The sequence below is a fragment of the Eretmochelys imbricata genome, chromosome 8 (genome assembly GCF_965152235.1).
Source record: "Eretmochelys imbricata isolate rEreImb1 chromosome 8, rEreImb1.hap1, whole genome shotgun sequence".
NCBI classification, from domain to species: Eukaryota; Metazoa; Chordata; order Testudines; family Cheloniidae; genus Eretmochelys; species Eretmochelys imbricata.
Genome location: NC_135579.1, coordinates 85,467,297 through 85,486,587, shown reverse-complemented (window position 1 = coordinate 85,486,587; position 19,291 = coordinate 85,467,297). Strand labels below are relative to the sequence as shown.

The 19,291-nt window shown below is 42.2% G+C and overlaps 1 protein-coding gene across 1 annotated transcript in view; it reads left to right on the top strand.

Moving 5' to 3' along the window:
* Positions 1-19,291, top strand: part of TNNI3K (TNNI3 interacting kinase) — a 172,343-nt gene that overhangs the window by 6,183 nt on the left and 146,869 nt on the right. Inside the window, exons 3-5 of the mRNA XM_077824517.1 lie at positions 7,519-7,604; positions 9,372-9,469; positions 12,163-12,273. Of these exons, the coding sequence (XP_077680643.1) occupies positions 7,519-7,604; positions 9,372-9,469; positions 12,163-12,273 (295 nt within the window). The remainder of the gene's footprint in view (positions 1-7,518; positions 7,605-9,371; positions 9,470-12,162; positions 12,274-19,291) is intronic.

Sequence of the window (19,291 nt, the reverse complement as noted above, 5' to 3'; positions counted from 1 at the left end):
TTCATTGCAAAAAGCCACCAGCCATGATGGTGTAAGTTAACGCTTAGCACATCTCTGGTTTAAAGGCTTTTGTCTATACTTAAAATGAATAACTTATTAAAACAGGCCCTGGTTCTGATCTCATTTAACAGTGGTTTTACATTTGTAGGGGGAATTGTATTACATTTAATAGACATCTATGGGACTTATGCACATGTTTAAAGTTAAACATGCTCAAGTGGTTTGCTGAATCAGGATGGATTTAAGCACGTCCAAATTAAGCTTGTATTTTGTGTTCTGATGAACTAAATCCATAGTGACTGATCTTAATCCCACTGAACTCACTGGCAAAAAAATCCTGTTGATATCAATGGGGCATGAATTGTCCACACAGTAGTTTTCAAAGAGATTTAACTACTTAGAATATTTAAAGGAGTAGTAATGAGATGATTTGCCCTATGAGGAGACAGAGAAATGTTAGACAAAAGCCAAAATTTCCAATCAGGGTTATTATTTAATTACCTGTAACTCAAAATCAGATTGTTTCTGCGAAGTTGAAGGAAATTGATCATTCTCCCTTGCTTCAGAAATAAAGGTAGCACTTTCCAGGCCTTCAGGAATTATCCAAGCTAAGTTACAGTGGCTGTTTATTGAGGGCTTTATAAGGGGAGATGGGTGTAACTGTAACTATGGAGAGGTTACTGCCTTTCCATAAGATGTCATTAATCATGAGGGGGCAGGAATACCCAGTGTAATTGTCTATTATATTATAAAATATATTGTACATCTTTATTTGCAATACACAAGGCAGCTTTAATTTACTCATTCATTTTATTGTCAATTTTCTAGTTTTATTTTTATTAATGAATTCCCTTTGGGGGCTTTGACATGCTGTTCTGGAAAAGAGGTCACTTGAGTTGTACACATGGAGAACAGAGCTTAATGAATCATAAAAATACAAAGACTAACATTTTTAACAAGTATGTTCTGTATTTTTTGCAGAAAAAAGATGCAAGCATCCAGTGTGAATGATGCATTCTATTTTTAATGAGTCAGAATGGCTATTCATCCTTTTTGAGAGATATATTATTAGAAATCTATTCATAATAATTACTTCATTTTAATTAGTCACCTCACCAAGTTGCAAGCACCATAAAATCATTAGGCTATATTAAAACATAGCATGATATTCCAAAAATGTAGAGGAAAATTAAAAACGAAACTGAACTTCGAATTTCATAATAGATGGTCAGTTACCTGAGAGCTTTATGTGCCATTACTATAGAGAGGGCAAAAAGGAAATTGCATTTCTTTCTTAGGATGGATGTGGCTTATAACTATATTTTAATTGATCACATCAAAACCAGAAACATTTTACTAGCAGTTAATGGAAAGTCTGAATGAGGGTCTAGAAATAGTTCTAAAATGTGTCATTCCAATGCAATAAACTAAACAGAAAAACAGGGCTATTAAATCACACATTTCACTGCTGAACATTGTGGGGTCCATATCCTTGTTGATGCACAAGAGTGAGTAACCCTGATTGACATTAATGGTAGTTTTGGGGAAGGAATTTCTGTGAGAACTCTGTTTTCACAGTACTTCTGCCCTGCCTGGACTCAGGCCATATCCTGTGTCCTCTCACTCCTGCTTTTTCTTACCCTCTTAAGTCCTCGACACCTGCAATATAGAGTCCCACATCTGCATATTTCCTTGAGCTATGAATCCAGAACTAAAAGCAGGGATGTTTTTATTTTTTTGACATTGGAAAGGCAAAACATGACTACTGAGGTTAAGAGAATGTTCAAGTTGCTTTCAAAAATCACGAAATGCCAGAGTTCAGATTGCACATACCTCCTGAATGCTGACCTCTTCTGCATATGCATTACAATGCAGGCTTAATGAAATGGACATATATTACACACAATTTCTTCCTCGCCCTCAGATACCCATGTATAGCATCTTCTATGAATAAGCAATGTTTATATAAAATGTACCCAGCAGTCCATCCTCACACAACTTCCTACATGTTAATGTATAACATAAAGTAATAGCGAAAATTAGCTGACATATAGACAGTAGGCCACCTGAGTTTGACGCTGAATTAGCTTCCTGGTTAACTGTCTCACATTCCCAATTGACCCTAAGGAAGACCATTGATTGAAAAGAATATATTCAGTACATGGGTGCTAGCAATGTTATTAAAAACTTACCTAAGGGTATGTCTATACTACGAAATTAGGTCGATTTCATAGAAGTCGATCTTTAGAAAGCGATTTTATACAGCCAATTTTGTATATCCCCACTAAGTGCATTAAGTTGGCAGAGTGCGTCCTCAATACCATGGCTAGCATCGACTCACAGAGCGGTGCACTGTGGGTAGCTACCCCACAGTCCCCGCAGTCTCCACTGCCCTTTGGAATTCTGAGTTAAGCTCCCAATGCCTGATAGGGAAAAACATTGTGGCAGGTGGTTTTGGGTACATGTCGTCAGTCTCCCCTCCCTTCCTCCCTTCCTCCATGAAAGCAACGGCGGACAATCATTTCGCACCTTTTTTCCTGGGTTACCACTGTAGACGACATAGCACATCAAGCATGGAACCCGCTTAGCTCACTGCTGCTGTTGTGAGCATTGTAAACACCTCACGCGTTATCCTACAGTATGTGCAGAACCTGGCTAGGAGCCGCCAGCATAAGGATGATTGTGAGGAGGGCGTGGACACAGACGTTCCTGAAAGCATGGGCTGTGGCAATTGGGACATCATGGTGGCAGTGGGGCAGGTTGATACAGTGGAATGCTGATTTTGGGCCCAGCAAACAAGCACAGACTGGTGGGACTGCATAGTGTTGCAGGTATGGGATGAAACTTTCGCATGTGTAAGGCCACTTTCCTGGAACTTTGTGAGTTCCTTTCCCTTGCCCTGAAGCACAGGAATACCAAGATGAGAGCTGCCCTGACAGTTGAGAAGCGAGTGGCGATAGCCCTGTAGAAGCTTGCAACGCCTGACTGCTACCAGTCAGTCAGGAATCAATCTGGAGAGGGAAAATCTATTGTGGGGGCAGCTGTGATCCAAGTAGCCAATGCAATCATGGACCTTCTGCTAACAAGGGCAGTGACTTTGGGAAATGTGCAGGTCATAGTGGATGGCTTTGCTGCAATGGGATTCCCTAACTGTGGTGGGGCCATAGACGGAACACATATCCCTATCTTGGCACTGGACCACCTTGCCAACCAGTATGTAAACCGCAAGGGGTACTTCTCAATGGTGCTGCAAGCACTGGTGGATCACAAGGGACATTTCACCAACATCAACATGGGATGACCGGGAAAGGTGCATGACGCTCGCATCTTTAGGAACTCCAGGCTGTTCGAGCAGTTGCAAGAAGGAACTTTATTTCCAGACCAGAAAATTACCATTGGGGATGTTGAAATGCCAATAGTTATCCTTGCGGACTCAGCCTACCCCTTGCTCTCCTGGCTCATGAAGCCGTACACAGGCAGCCTGGACAGTAGTAAGGAGCAGTTCAACTATAGGCTGAGCAAGAGCAGAATGGTGATAGAATGTGCCTTTGGACACTTGAAAGCTCGTTGGCACTGTTTGCTGACTAGGTTAGACCTCAATGCAACCAATATTCCCATTGTTATTGCTGCTTGCTCTGCGCTCCATAATATCTGTGAGAGTAAGGGTGTGACGTTCATGGCAGGGTGGGAGTTTGAGGCAAATCACCTGGAGGCTGATTTTGAGCAGTCAGACACCAGTGCGATTAGAAGAGCACAGCTAGGTACACTATGCATCAGAGAGGCTTTGAAAACCAGTTTCATGACTGGCCAGGCTATGGTATAACAGTTGTGTTTCTCCTTGATGCAAACCCGCCCCCTTTGTTGATTTTAATTCCCTGTAAGCCAACCACTCTCTCCACTTCGATCACCGCTGGCAAAGAAAATAAAGTCACTATTGTTTTGAAACCATGCATTCTTTCTTTATTAATTAAAAAAAAAGTGAGATAACTGACAAGGTAGCCCCGGTGGGGTAGGGGAGGAGGGAAGGACAAGGCCACATTACTTATTGTAGCCACACTACAAATCAAACTGTTTGAATAACAGCCTTCTGTTGCTTGGGCCGTCCTTTGGAGTGGAGTGGCTGGGTGCCCGGAGCCTCCCCCGCTCCATTCTTGGGGGTCTGGGTGAGGAGGCTATGGAACTTGGGGAGGAGGGCAGGTGGTTATACAGTGGATGCAGTGCAGTCTGTGCTCTTGTTGCCTTTCTGGAGCTCTACCAGATGCCTGATCATGTCCGTTTGCTCCCCCATTAGCCTCAGCATAGCCTCCTGCCTCTTCTCATTGTGCTCACTTAATGCTTTCTTGGCCTCCCTCACTGAATGCCTCCATGCATTCAGCTGTGCCCTATCAGTGCGGGAGGACTGCATGAGCTCGGACAACATGTCATTGTGAGTGCGTTTTTTTTTTCGCCTTCTAATGTGCGATAACCTCAGGGATGGAGATGATAGGGGGAACATAGAAACATTTGCACCTGCGGGGAGATAAAAAGGGAGAGTAAAATTTAAGATGATACATTTCTGAGAACAAAAGGGAGACTCTTTCACCGTGAATCAAGCAATTCACAGCAGACAGCACATGTGCTTTAGGTACAAGGTCGCATTTTTCCTTTTATATTGAGCGCCTGCCGGTATGATGACACATCACACACAGCTGGGCAACAGAATTCAGTTTCCAGGCAGCCATGGTAAGCCAAAGGGTACGCTTCTTCCGCCTTCATAACACCTGGGAATGGTTTCAAACGTCAGGGCCCTCCTTTCCCATAGCAAGCAATGATGGTTGGGTTTGCCATTTAAAAGGAGAGGCTGTGGTTTTTGGGTGGATGTGCAGCACACCCCTCCCCCCACCCCACCACGTGGCTATTCTCAGGGATGATCATCTCAGGGATGATCCTTTTTAGCCAAGCGCAAACAGCCCAGCATGAACGGGGTTCTTTTACTGTTCCCTTACAAAAATTCCCCTATTTCAACCAGGTGACCATGAATGCTAGCACTCTCCTGAGGCTAACACAGAGAGATATAGACCGAATGTTGCTTGAATGCAACCAAACCCCAGGACCATTCACTGCCATGCTTTGTGCTGCAATGATTCCAGTCTACTTGCTACTGGCTTGACGTGGTAAAGTGTCCTACCGTGGAGGACGGAATAAGGCAGCCCTCCCCAGAAACCTTCTGCAAACGCTTTCAGATTACCTCCAGGAGAGCTTCATGGAGATGTCCCTGGAGGATTCCTGCTCCATCCCCAGACACATTAACAGACTTTTCCAGTAGCTGTACTGGCCGCGAATGCATCCCAATTCTTCAGGGCAAATCAAACATTAAACACAATTGCTTTTAAACCCTGTACTATAGTTACAAATAAGCACTCACCAGAGATGCCTTCTCCGGCTTCAGGGTCTGGGAACCCACCTTGGTAGGGTATGGGCTCCAGGGTGATGGAAAGATCCTGGCTGCTGGGGAGAACGGATTCTCTACTTGCCTGCTGCGCATTCTCCTCCTCCTCTTCCTCATCCACAAAATCCTCCTCCCTGTTGTGTGAGACTCTCCGCTTGTAGGTGTCCACGGACAGTGGTGGGATAGTGGTAGGGTCCCCCTCATAATGCCATGCAGCTGATCATAGAAGCGGCATGTATGGGGCTCTGACCTGGAGCAACCGTTTGCCTTCTTTGTCTTTTGGTAGGTTTGCCTGAGCTCCTTAACTTTCACGCGGCACTGCTGTGTGTCCCTCGTATAGCATCTCTCCACCATGCCCTGTGCGATTTTGGCATATATATTAGCATTTCTTCTTTTTGATCGGAGTTCGGCCTGCACAGATTCTTCTCCCCATACAGCAATCAGATCCAGTATCTCCTGTTCGCTCCATGCTGGAGCTCGTTTGCAGTTCTGGGACTGCATGGTCACCTGTGTTGCTGAGCTTGCCACGCTGACCAAACAGGAAATGAAATTCACATTTTCCCAGGGCTTTTTCTGTGTACGTGGCTAGTGCATCGGAGTTGAAAGTGCTGTCCAGAGCGGTCACAATGGAGCACTCTGGGATAGCTCCCGGAGGCCAATACTGTCAAATTACGTCTGCACTACCCCAAATTCGACCCAGCAAGGTCGATCTTAGCACTACTCCTCTCACTGGGGAGGACTACAGCAGTTGATTTTAAGATACAACAAAAGCCACTTTGTGGTACACTCTCTCTCCTTTTCCAGAATCATTAGCGGTAATATGCCTCACAAACCATATGATGCCTTGAGATACTACAATGTGGGCAATGCAATTCCACTCCTTCCTTCTCCCCTGCACACCACTGCCTGCTGTGGGTGCTACTTTTGCCAAGAGTATTCACGTTTATCATTAGTATGTGTTATATTTTAAACTCCTTATAGTCAGTAAAAAGGAAAATGTGCCAATGCATTTTGCTCTTCCTGCCAAGAAATGTGTTTCAGCAACTACTGGACATACTATAAAACAGGTGTAAGATTTGTAATGTTTCAGTGTAGTTAGGAGCTAGCATAAAGCTTATTAGCAGATTTAACCTTGTAACACTAAGCTTTGCAGGAAGGACATTTGGCAGGTATGGTAGAAACAAGTCAAACACCTAACTGCATGCCACAAAATTGTATTATCCCTTGTATTTTATTTCTTTTGTCTTATGAACTGTAATTTGGCACCCTCAAAAGCCATCATTGTCATACATATTTACTCCTTTAATAGATCGATTTCCATTGCATTTTAAAATTCAGTGCTCTTCATTCAAAAGTAGAAAGCACTTGTCTGGGTTTTGTGGAATATTATAAATTTTTGTCAGTTTTCAGTGGGAAACACGTTAGAGTTGGAAAATTTTTTGCTCATATGTTCTACAAGTTTCCACCACTCTTATGGGGAAGGCATTGTATCCCCTAGGAGACAGGGAGTTTGTTCCTTTTACTAGGGTCTTAACAGGTATTCATTTGAAAGTGCTTCACTGCCCATCTATATATGTGTCATATGGGGAACAGAAACTATTTTCTGCAAGATCTATACTTGAGTATTCTTTGAAATTAGATTCACTGTCTCTTTCATTCCCCCAGATACCAAGTTGTTGGACTCATTAGAAATGAATACATAGTTTTTCTAATTTTTTCTATCACTTTTATCACCTTGAAAGATGGGGTGGAGGGGAAAGAAGGAACCTTTCTACTTATAGCAGACTATTTTTTTCTTAAAAGAAGCTTTCTTCTCCCTTTATTCTTATAATGTAGCTATTTGTATATGTATGTATAGAAATAATGCCAAAATAGAAATATAGCTCAGGAAAAAGTAAGGGTTGGATTCAGGTTTCACTTGCAACAATAGAAATGTAGATTAATCCATTGACATCAGTGAAGTACCTCTGGATTTACAGTGTTGGGAATAAGTGAATCGACAATGAGATTTCTCTTTTTGAATATTTCAAATAAAAGAAAATATGCTAAAAGTTGAAAACTGTGATCATCTGTGAAATCTCTTTTTTCAGCTCTGATGAAGCCTTTAGCAAAGTCAATTTAAATTACCGCACGGAAAATGGGCTATCTCTTCTTCATTTATGTTGTATTTGCGGTGGTAAGTATTTATACTTTCATACTCTTTTAGCATGTTATTTACATGGTTAGTGATTTGGTCTATTTAATAGCCCACAGGAACATTATATTTTTTTAACTATTTGCCTTCTTCGCATTGTCCTTGTTGATGCTCTGGTAAGCATTAGCTACAACACTCTAAACTGTAGTGACAAGGTGGAGTGGCTCCAAGTAAACTTTGAGCTCCTTTCTAAATAATTCTTCAATCTAGCAAAAATTCCAATCAACTCTGATGCACAGTTAAGTACAGATGTGCAAATAACTTGAAATGAATTGTAATATTTATTTTGTCATTAAGAGATAGTATTATTCTATATGAAATATTCACATTATAGACTGGTATGAAGGTTGAATTTTTGATACTCTTTTTCCCACAGAGAGAACATTTAATTTTTTTAATATTGTGAAAATGTTTTACAACATGGTGAATTAAAATAATAACAATTATGATAAAATAAAAATCAGATCTTTTAGCCCAGAATGTTCTTTGACGGGATTCTTGCAGATAGCAAACCAGGAGAACAAGAAAAGTCATGTGAGTGATCATCTGGGTACTCATACTGACAGCAGAATTTTCTACTCTGATCCATATTGTAGATCTCTTGTCCACATTGTGCTCATGTGTTTTGCACTTGTTCCACAATATGCAACAGAGATCAGCATTCAGAATCAAAGAGGATTTTACCCTAAGGCTTCAGTTCCACATGGCACTTAAGCACGTATTTAAATGCTTTGCTGAATCCGGGCCCAGATGTATAATCAGTGAGAACCTGACTATGCACCATTGAAATCAGTGGGAGCTTGCCATTAGCTTCAGTGTGTGCAAGACCTAAGAGACCACCAGGATTGTTTTAGGCAGTTGTAGAACAGTCTGTTCCCATTAACGGTTAGATTGTGCCTGATGCTGACTGGTACCATAAGGGGGTGGTGCTCTGCCACATGTTGAGAGTTCATTAAGAAATGGGTTATTGTGTAGTCACAATGTGAGCTAAATTGTGGCAACTCTGAGGGAGAGAGCATCTTCTTCTAGCATAGCTTTGCAGGAGGCAGCCATACTGTGGATCACAGCACTTACATGAATAAGACAGAGGTGGCAGGAGATGAGAGTGTCTTCATGCTATGGTTCACTAGTATTCCTATAAACTACTATCCCAGTAATAATAAACTGTAAAGGCGCCAGGTAGAGCATCACTTTTGGAAGGATCAATTGACACGGTATGTGTCCAGGAAACCCAACTTGTAAGGCAGGGAGGGAGGGAGCGAGTCTGATGCTGAAACAGGAGTTTTGAGCACCTCAAATATCTCTAAAAAGTCCTCCCTCAAAGATGTGAATGAGATTAGCAAGCAAATAGATGCCCAGTGCCACAAGTGTTCTCGTTAATGGCTAGATTGTGCCTGATGGTGACTGGTACCACAAGGGGATGGTGCCTGCCACATGCTGAAGGCGTCATCACTTCCCTGTCACTTTGGAGTCACTAGCAAAGTCAGGGGATGCTAGAACAGAGAGCAATCCATTCCCTTCCCATTGTACACCCATGCAAAGGCCTCCACAATCTGCCATTTAATTCTAAATCCAAGTAACACTGTCCATTTCAAGGACTATTGCTTGCATTTTGAATACTGCAAATGTGAATAGAAGTGTTGAGATCTGATCTGAGCCACATACTAAGTGTGGAAGCTCTTAGCTGATTGCCTTCATTTGCATGTTCTTTTCTGTAAATGACTTATCTTTCCAATTTTTATTATAAAGGTAACAAATCCCATATTAGAACTCTTATGCTAAAAGGGTTGCGTCCATCCAGGTTAACAAGAAATGGATTTACAGCTCTGCATTTGGCAGCTTACAAGGTAAATTAGAAATGAGAAGTCCGTATGTTTGGTCGTCTGCTCTCTCTAAATTACTAATCCCAATGACAATCTTTACACCTTGCATACCATATATAGGAAAATTACTTATAAACGTTTGCACACATTAAAATACTATGGATTTAGCATCTTTCATGGACACTATTTAATTAAACCTCACAACATGTCTGTGAGTTAGAGAAGTATTGTTAAAAGAAAAGGAGTACTTGTGGCACCTTAGAGACTAACCAATTTATTTGAGCATGAGCTTTCGTGAGCTCACGAAAGCTCATGCTCAAATAAATTGGTTAGTCTCTAAGGTGCCACAAGTACTCCTTTTCTTTTTGCGAATACAGACTAGCACGGCTGTTACTCTGAAAGAAGTATTGTTATGATTATGGTTACAGAAAGAAAAACATTTTCACAAAAGCTTTGCTGCTTCCCCGCCTTGTTTTTTGTCACAACTTTGTTTCAGCTAAAGTTCCCCAGTCAGCTGTAATGTTTGTTTATTTTATTTTACTTTTTATTTTATCTATTGTTAAGAACTGACATTGTGATTGGTGACGAATGAAGCAGAAAAATAAAGACAACACCTGCCCCGAAGCACTATTGTTATCCCCATTTTACAGACAGAGAAACTTAATGCACAGAGAGAGTAAGTGACTTGCCTGAAGATATACAGTAAATCTATTGGCAGAACTGGAACTGAAAGTTCCTGGCTTAACTTTCTATTTGCTCACCACAAGACAGTCTTTCTTTCCTAATTATTGTAATATGATCAGAGCCGTCCCTTGGGTATGGCGAATCGCGGCAACTGCTCCGGGCCCCGTGCAAATTATTTGCAAACAGATTCCAATATTCTTGAAAGTATTCATTAGATGGGACTAATTTCTGAGTTTTTTTAGTCAATGATGCTTTGTCTGCTCACAGTTTTCAATGCATACAGTCAAGTCAATGAAATGTAGGATTATACTGAAAGTTAAGCATATGCTTAAGTGATTTCTTGACTCAGGATCTTAGTTAGTCACCCAAGTCAGACAATACTTTTTCTGTGCTCTGACTGGATTCCATGAAGCTAAGCAAACCATTGCAAATTGTGAATTTTGGAATCAAATATACAGTCTGAAATTTCTTTTGCAGGACGTTTGAAATTTTAAGGCTGCAGGATTTACCAACAGTTAACACACCATAGAACCTATTGTATTAAAATAATTGTATATGGAAAGCACAGGGAAATATAGGGATCCCAGATACCATGGTGTGGTAAGTGTTGGTAAAGGATGACGTTTTAATGGCACTCCCTGTGTCTGGGCTGTGGCCAGACGACCTTGTGAGTTTTGATGGGATCATGGCGGAGCTAAGTAGGCTGGACCAAGTTATCACTTGGGGAAGGAATTCTCCAAGGACTTCCTAGCGGAACCCATTTTATTTTCAGAGTTTTTTTCTTCATTAAATTCAGGTTAAAATATCACATCCAGTAATCCAGAACCTTCTTCCATAGAATTACAATTTGGCAGGGAGGGTGGTGTTAGGAAATACTGTAGTTCACGATCTCACGTGGAAGCTGATAATTGCTCCAGTAAGCTGAACACACAGATTTTCAACGTTAACAAAATGGCATGGGTCAGCAGTTCCATCTCCACTGCATGTTCTGTACGGCTGATTCATTCATGGTCTACACTCATTTTTGTGTAGAATACAGGGAGAGCGAGCTGTGGTGGCAGCATGAGCTTGAGCATCTCTTGCTGTTGTGGTCTTATTATTTATGATTTTTTTACTGTAACACTTAGGAGCCCTAGGTATAGACCAGGACCCCATTATGCTAAGCAGATCAACACAAAACAACAACAACAAAGAGCTGGTCCCTGCCCCAAAGAGAGTACAATCTAAATCTAAGACATGAGACAATGGATGGATACAGACAGACAGTGAAGTACAAGGAAACCACGGGACAGTACTAGTCAGCATGGCAGGCAGTGTTGTGTGTGCTCCTATTGGATGCTGAATAGTCATTTGAAGATGTTTGATTTCCAAGCTGACTGATGGCCAGTTACTCAGCTGATGTAAATTACCATAGCTCCATTGGAGTCAGCTGAGGATCTGGCTCAATACAGGAACAAGTCTAGTTTTGCAGTTAGAACAGGGGATTGGGAGTTGTCCTGGCTTCTGTTCATGGTTCTGCCATTGACTCACTGAGTGATCCCAAGCAAGTTACTTCATTTCTCTGTGCATAAGTGTACCCCTTCGTAAATGAGTTTAATAATATCCACCTCAATTGGCTATTGTCCCTCGTAACACATGGTTTGTGAACTGATCTTACAGTCTCAACAAATTATTATTATTATTACTATGATTTCCATTGCCATTGTCATATCTGGCAGGAATATCAGCCATGCTTTAGCCCATTATGTTGTCAACAAGGAGACTCATCCAAAATACCAAGCTGATAGATTTGGTATTCAGCACACTGTCCTGTGTATTTGTGGGATTTCCTTCTTAGATCCTGAGAAGTCCTAATGTGCCCTTCTTCTGGGTTTGACACTCTAATGGTTCTGATATTTAAAATAGTCCATACGACCATTTAAAAATGGTTCTGAGGCTAAGTGATATTTAAATATCTCATAAAATCAGGGAGAGACACAGCTTTAGAGATGTCTATCGCCCTAACAAAAACATTTGAAATGTGTGCGTTGTAGGACAGTGCAGAACTTGTGACAGCCCTGCTGCATGGTGGAGCTGACATTCAGCAAGTCGGATACGGAGCTCTTACGGCGCTTCATATTGCTACAATTGCTGGTCATCATGAGGTACGTTTTTGCTCTTCTGCACAGGAAATGATGAGAGTGAATGGCCTGATTAATTGGCTCATTTATCTTTTAGCGTGTTACTGCTTAAAACACTGACAAAACAGCACATCAATAACTCAGTAAATCCGAGCTTCATTTACTGGCATTTCATAACCCCTTGGAGAGGCTATTAGGATTTTAAAAGTTTCTCTTGGTTTGGGTGTACATAGAATACACATGAGTAAATGTACCAGGCATGTTCATACATCTCCTGCTTTTTGTATAAAATGTTTTTAAAGTCTTGTTAGGAACCAGTGCTATTCCTTTATTAATATCAGAGAATTTAACAAAAGATTTGTGGTGACATGAATGAATATGAGTACCCTTGATGGGATCATTGCTTCCTCCCCAGATTTGTGTATGGAAGGGAAGCTCTGTTCCAGTGTGGAAGTGAGGGCTCTGTTGCACTGCCTCATCTCCTTCTCCAGATCCTGTAGATTATGCTTCACAAGCTAAATGCACATTCTGCACTCAGGGAGGGGGCACAGATTTCTGTATTACCTTCTCCGTGAGTTCCGTCTGGGGAACCCAGGAGCAGCTGCAGTCAGGGGAAGTCCCTAGTATGTGGATTCAACAGAGCCATCCAGCTGTTGAGGTACAGCATCGGCCATTGCTTTCTATGGACTCCTGGGGTTCCACCAAACTTGGGCGCGAGCCCTATGGCTCTCCCTCCCTGACAGAATGATCTGGAGGAATTCAGTGAGGGGATCCTTAAAAGGATTTCTTCCTCCAGAACCTGCTCCTGAGGTGTGGGGGGGGGGGGAGGGAGGGTGAGAGGAGTTCCACTGGAGGCTGCAGTCTGGCCCCTCCTTATCTAAACATGCTTTTAGTCATGAACCTGTTAGTCTATCACTTTCCAGCCTCAAGTCAATCGCTTCTCATATCATCTCCTTTGCGTTGCCCTGGAAACAATTAACTCAGTCTAATTTATTTATTTTTAAAATATATTTCTTGAAGTGTTTAATATTATGTGTGCCGAATTACTTTTGTAATGAAAGATTCACAATTGCAAACATAATCATAAATGCACAATTATTTGTGTTCTCAATTCTGCTGCTTAAGTTGAAATTACTGACTTTTACAAAACAACAAAACTAGGCTAACTTATGGAAACACACACTTCAGATTTCCTAAAATAGGGCTGGTTGGCAAGGAATGCAGGATAACAAGAAGAAGTTACAAAGAAGATAATATAGAGCACATTGGTGACTATATTCACAGCTGTGTAATCAGTTGTGCAGTCACAGTCACCTCATTTGGATTCAAAAATATCCACTTGTTGGTGTCAATACAGGAATTATCTGTGTAACTGGAGGCTTCTGCAAACAACTGTGTGGTGCAGTTAAGAAAGCATGTTGAAACTTTGACCCATATTATATTAGGGTGGTATTTCTCAACCTTTTTACATACCAGGGTTCCTTCCTGATCTAGCTGGGACCCATTCACAGTTTATGGGAAGGACCAGAGGTTGAGACTGCCCTGGGGAAAACACTTGCTTTAGGGAATGGAATTTCTTTCTAAACCTGATATTTTTAAAAGACTTTTATTAGAAAGCAACTTAGACTTCAGTTCAGCTCCTAGTAGAGAAGTGTCAACATCTCCAGAACTATCACCCTGGTTTGTACTAATTGGCACCTTTGTTGGCATGCTCAGCAGAGAGGATGAAGACTGAATGAGCACAGAGTCCATCTAGGTTCACGCTGAAGCACACTGGGGCAATGGGAGTAGGGGAGGAGGGAAATGTAGGTGTTCTGCAGATAATGAGAGATTTTTTACTTCAATCCAGTCCTTTTTAAACTATTAAATTCAGAAGAAAAAAAAACATAGACCTAAATAACTAACACTCCTCTAATGGAGGGGGAAAATAGTTCTGTGAAAGTACTTATTGTAAAGCAACATTCATGATCTAACTGAAACCACGGAAAACAAGGGGGTTCAGAGGTAAGATTCAAACTCTGTCATTCATCCTGCACTGCAAACATCGCCAAAATTGACAGTGCTGCCACTTGGAGAGTGTAACAGACCTGCTAGTCCCACAAGCTTTGAAATTGCAGAAGCAACAAAGCTGTGATTATACTTTCATGTGGCTGCCATCTTGGGATCACTCCACTTGTGAACTTTTGAAACATTCCTGTTTACATTGGAGGCACAGCCAGCTTCAATATGTCTTTACTATCAAACCAAAGGTAGACTCCTATCTCCTTTTGAAATCAAGGGGAGCTTAATGCTTACCATGCTTACGAGCATTTTCAAAGGTATTTAAGTACCTAGCTGCATCTTTAGGCCCCTAAATGCCTTTGAATATTTGGCACCATGTCTAACTCTGTGTATATGCACTGCTTAGCACAATGGGGCCTTGATTCTATCTTGCATCTCTGGGCGCTAACATAATATAAATAATAACTACAGCAGTCTTATCCCAGGGAGGTTCAAGCCAGCCTGAGCAATCTGCACTTCCACAGCATTCCCACTGGGAGTGGAAATTCTGTGCTCTGTTAAACTCTGTACAGATTCACACTCTGACCGTACTCCACAGTAACCCTACTGGCAAAGGATGCCTAGTGGAGGGGCTGAATCACCATATCCCAGCCGCTTCCCTCCATCACCAGCGTCACTCACATTTTAAACTGTGCTGGCTGCCTACTCCCCCACGCCTCACATCTTGGTGTGGGGAGAGGAGGATGAGGGTGCAGTGTGCTGTTTCATCCCTCCACCTGGCCAGACTTTCTGCCATTGGGGATCCTCCCCCAGGATCTGGGCCAGGAGAAGCCAGTGCAGTCTTTGGCTGATTCTCGCCTCAAGTTTGTATCCTCTAAATACTTAGAAGTGGTGAATACAAAAGACACCAAAATGAGAGTAACTCAAAATATTACTTTTGCATTGATTGATTGGGAGCTAGAGATAGAAGCCATAAAGACAAGTCACACGAAAGCCTGGCATTACCTCTGAAATCTGTGCTGATGTGACAAAGTGAGAAAAGGATAAAGCACTGTACAGTTAGTCACACACAAAAACTCAATTAAAAAGCTGTTATTCTTCAATGTTTCGGTCAGCAACTCCAACCGTTATCAAGGGACAAATCAATTTGCAGCATCTGTAGGCAACTGTTTAAGTCTGTGGATGGAGAAGCATGCTAATAGAGCAGACTAACAATAAATACTTTATTTTGAAGGTTGGCTTTTCAAGGAGTAGGTTTTGCTGGTGGTTTTGGTGTTTGTTTTTTAGCATTACATTCTTAAACTCATGAGACATCATGTCATTCCCTTCATTAGTCAAGTATATTCCTGGGTCTTGTTGTTTACTCATTAGAAATGCTTCCTAGCATATCCTGTCTCAAAAAAGAAGTTACTGTTTACAATGTAAAAAATATATATCCAGTCATTCTGTGCAAGAATTATAATAGGCAAGTTAGCAACACTCTTATTAATTTTATGATCCTTTCATCTTCTCTGAAATGTACTTTGTGTTTTGTGTGTGGACTCTGTGTTACCTGGTAATGATCTTATGTACAGAGTGATATTTTGCCTTGCTGGGGGCATGGCATTAAGGAAATTGTCTGTATTCTTTAACAGAGCCCCAAGTATCTAAGGTACAATCTGTAGTATATATTCTTTATAAAACAGTGTCTGTCTTTTCAAAAGTACCATGTATATAAAGTAAGGCCTTCTGATCATATTATCTTATTGATTGTGTTGTCTTCCTCATTATGCTGGACGCTCATTAGATTGGGTTATTTACTGGAGTCATTTTAATAGCTCATTATTTCTCATTATAGCTCATCCTGACCTTGGTAACAATTTAAACTGTTTTTGGTGGTCATGCCCTAGTCATTATTTGACAATATTGGGAAACTAGTCACAGTTTGGCAGTGTTCATATTGACTGGGAGCAGGGACTGAGATCCATAGATAGAGCTGTCCGTGGAATCTTGCACAGCATTTACCTGCACTATGCCTGGTTCTATCCAATATTTTAATCTACACTAAATTCACTGATGATAATAATAAACAGAAAATGAATACTATGCAATAATTATGGCAAAGTTTGAAAAAAACCCTCTATTTTAATAAGCATTGTGAAATCTTGAGAAATATTCCACACATCTATGCAGATGTCTCATCCCAGAACTCTTACTTTCTCAAGAAGAGGCATAATTAAGGGAGATATCCACAGTGAAATTTTGAATAAAATTACTCATGATGGACATGACCCCACATAGGCGCACTAATGAAGGTAGTATTATCCTGGTGGGCTAAGTGGGTAGATTACATTCACTGAAAATTCAAAAGGTTGTTCTGATCATCTGGTCATCCGTTTAGAAGTTCTAAGAAGCTGTGTAGTGTTTCCCTAGAAAACATATATATTACACCTCAAACACTTATGTAAACTCTGACACCACCAGCGTAAAGAATGAATGTTTCTTCCAAACTCAGGTTTCCTAGTCTATGTCTACACTAGCAAGCTTACAGCAGCACAGCTGTCCTAATGCAGCTGTGCCACTGTAAGATCTCTCTATGCCGATGGGAAGGAACTCTACGATTAACATAATTAAACCACCCCCAATAAGTAGTGGTAGCTATGTTGGGGGGAGAAGCTTATCTGCCAACATAGCATTGTGCACACTTCCGCTCATGCTGGTGAAACTTATATCACCAAGGGGTGTTTTATCTATTTTGTTACAACGTAAATATCAGCACCTGTCAATCTTTTGGGTGCAATAAGTAAGAAAGAAGTGGCAGATTCATCTCTGATCCACCTTTAATAAAAATCCTTTAGCTATACAAAAAGTGGTGTGACAGTTGCAAAAGATTATCTGATGTTACAGTTGTGACATGGTCAGGCCAGATGGCTACAGGAAAGTGATCCTATTGGGATCCAGCTTTGCCTACCCACTACTAAAGGATCCCCCGCAACCTAAGGGGGGATCCACAGGACCTGGAAACCAAATGAGTATGGGGGACAACTAATGAAATAACAAGGACAGGAGTGTGGTCAAAGGGTCAAACGAAGGAAACCAGATGGGGACACCGAGCAGAGAACACCGGACAATGCCCATTGCTCCTCAAAGGCATCCAGGGAGTCAGTGGATGCCGCCCAGAGGAACTCTGCCTGGATACGTGAACGGACGGAGGATCGGAAATAGGCCCCACAGTCACAGGAGACTCCATCCGCCAACCTCCTCACTCTGGTTATATAGATGGCCATTTTAGCCAGGGCAAGGAGGAGGTTGACCAGGAGGTCCTGTGACTTTGTGGGGCCACGGATAGGGAGTGCATAAATAAGAAGGTGAGGGAAAAAGTGCAACCTAAAACATAACAAAATGTTCGTGAGGAGCCAGAATAGGGGCTGCAGCCTGGCACACTCCAAGTATATGTGTGCCAGGGTTGCCCTCACATCGCAAAAGGGGCAGATGTCTGGGATAGGGGTAAACCGTGCCAAGTACACGCCCGTGCTCATGGCTCCATGAAGGAGCCGCCAACTGATATCCCCGGGCCTCGGGACCAAAGTGGAGTATAGGCTGGCTCACCGGGGCTCCTCACCCTCCAGAGGTGGCAGGAGGTCCCACCATTTTGTATTGCGGCAGGATGCGAGGGTGAGGACATGAAGGGTATGGAGCACGAGCGTGTATAGATGTTTCCTTGGCGCGGTCTGGAAGCAGACCGGCTGCAGCTCGTGCAGCGCTACAGGAGAGTGATAGAAGGCAGATATATTAGCTCCAGGTTAAGTAGGTCCCATTTCCCTGGGTAAGGTAACAGGGAAGGTTCCAGAACAATCAGGAACTTTTTGGAAAAAATTAAGGCAGACAGGCTGATTAGAACACCTGCAGCCAATCAAGAAGCTGCTAGAATCAATTAAGACAGGCAGGCTAATCAGGACACCTGGGTTTAAAAAGGAGCTCACTTCAGTTTGTGGTGTGCGTGCGAGGAGCTGGGAGCAAGAGGCTCAAGAAGATGAGAGTAAGAAGGCATACTACTGGAAGACTGAGAAGTACAAGCATATCAGACATCAGGAGGAAGGTCCTGTGGTGAGAATAAAGAAGGTGTTGGGAGGAGGCCATGGGGAAGTAGCTCAGGGAATTGTAGCTGTCACGTAGCTGTTACAGGAGCTACTGTAGACAGCTGCAATCCACAGGGCCCTGGGCTGGAACCTGGAGTAGAGGGCGGGCCCGGGTTCCCCCCATCCCTCCATCCCCCCAACTCGCTACTTGATACCACAGGAATTGACCTGGACTGTGGGTTCCACCAGAGGGGAAGGTCTCTGGCCTGTTCCGCAATCTGCTAGTTGGATCAGCAGAGACTGCGGGGATTGTTCTTCTTTCTTTTCCCCATGCTGGCCAGTGATGAGGCTAAGTGAGTGAATGGCAGATCTGAGCCATGAAAGTGGCCAAACTGAGGGCTGCCGTGAACCTCTGAGTCGAGCAAGTCCGCCGATAAGCGCAGGACCCACCAAGGCAGAGGAGGAACTTTGTTACACAGTGTACTACTCAGTTTGATGTAAAATATGACCTAACTATACTTTCTGAAAGACATAGGAGGTAGGAAAAGCCATACTGACAGACATGTCAAAAGAAATGTGAAGTAAAGTGAAGGAGGCCCTGAAATCTTGTGTGCTGTCTTCTAGTCATGTACCAAATTGCTAGAGAAGAGCCTGAACAACAAGCCAAGATTTGAACACTCAAATTTGGATCCAAACTTGTGGCTGGCATCTGTCCTAATAGGCTGAATCATCTCCTTACCTCAAATCTGGAAACCTGGAAAATCAGATCCAGCCATGAATTCTGTGGCTTTTGCCCATTTCTGTAAATGACCTGCCTCTAGGTAGAAGTGAGGACGATTTATTCAGACTGGAGACTATGAAAAGTACTTTGCCATTCCAGATAATTTCTAAATAAAACTAGAAAAGTCATTGTTTCCCTGAATACTTTTAAAGGTTTTGTTTCAGTTCAATGTGTTTCAACATGCTGATTATCTCTCTGGCAT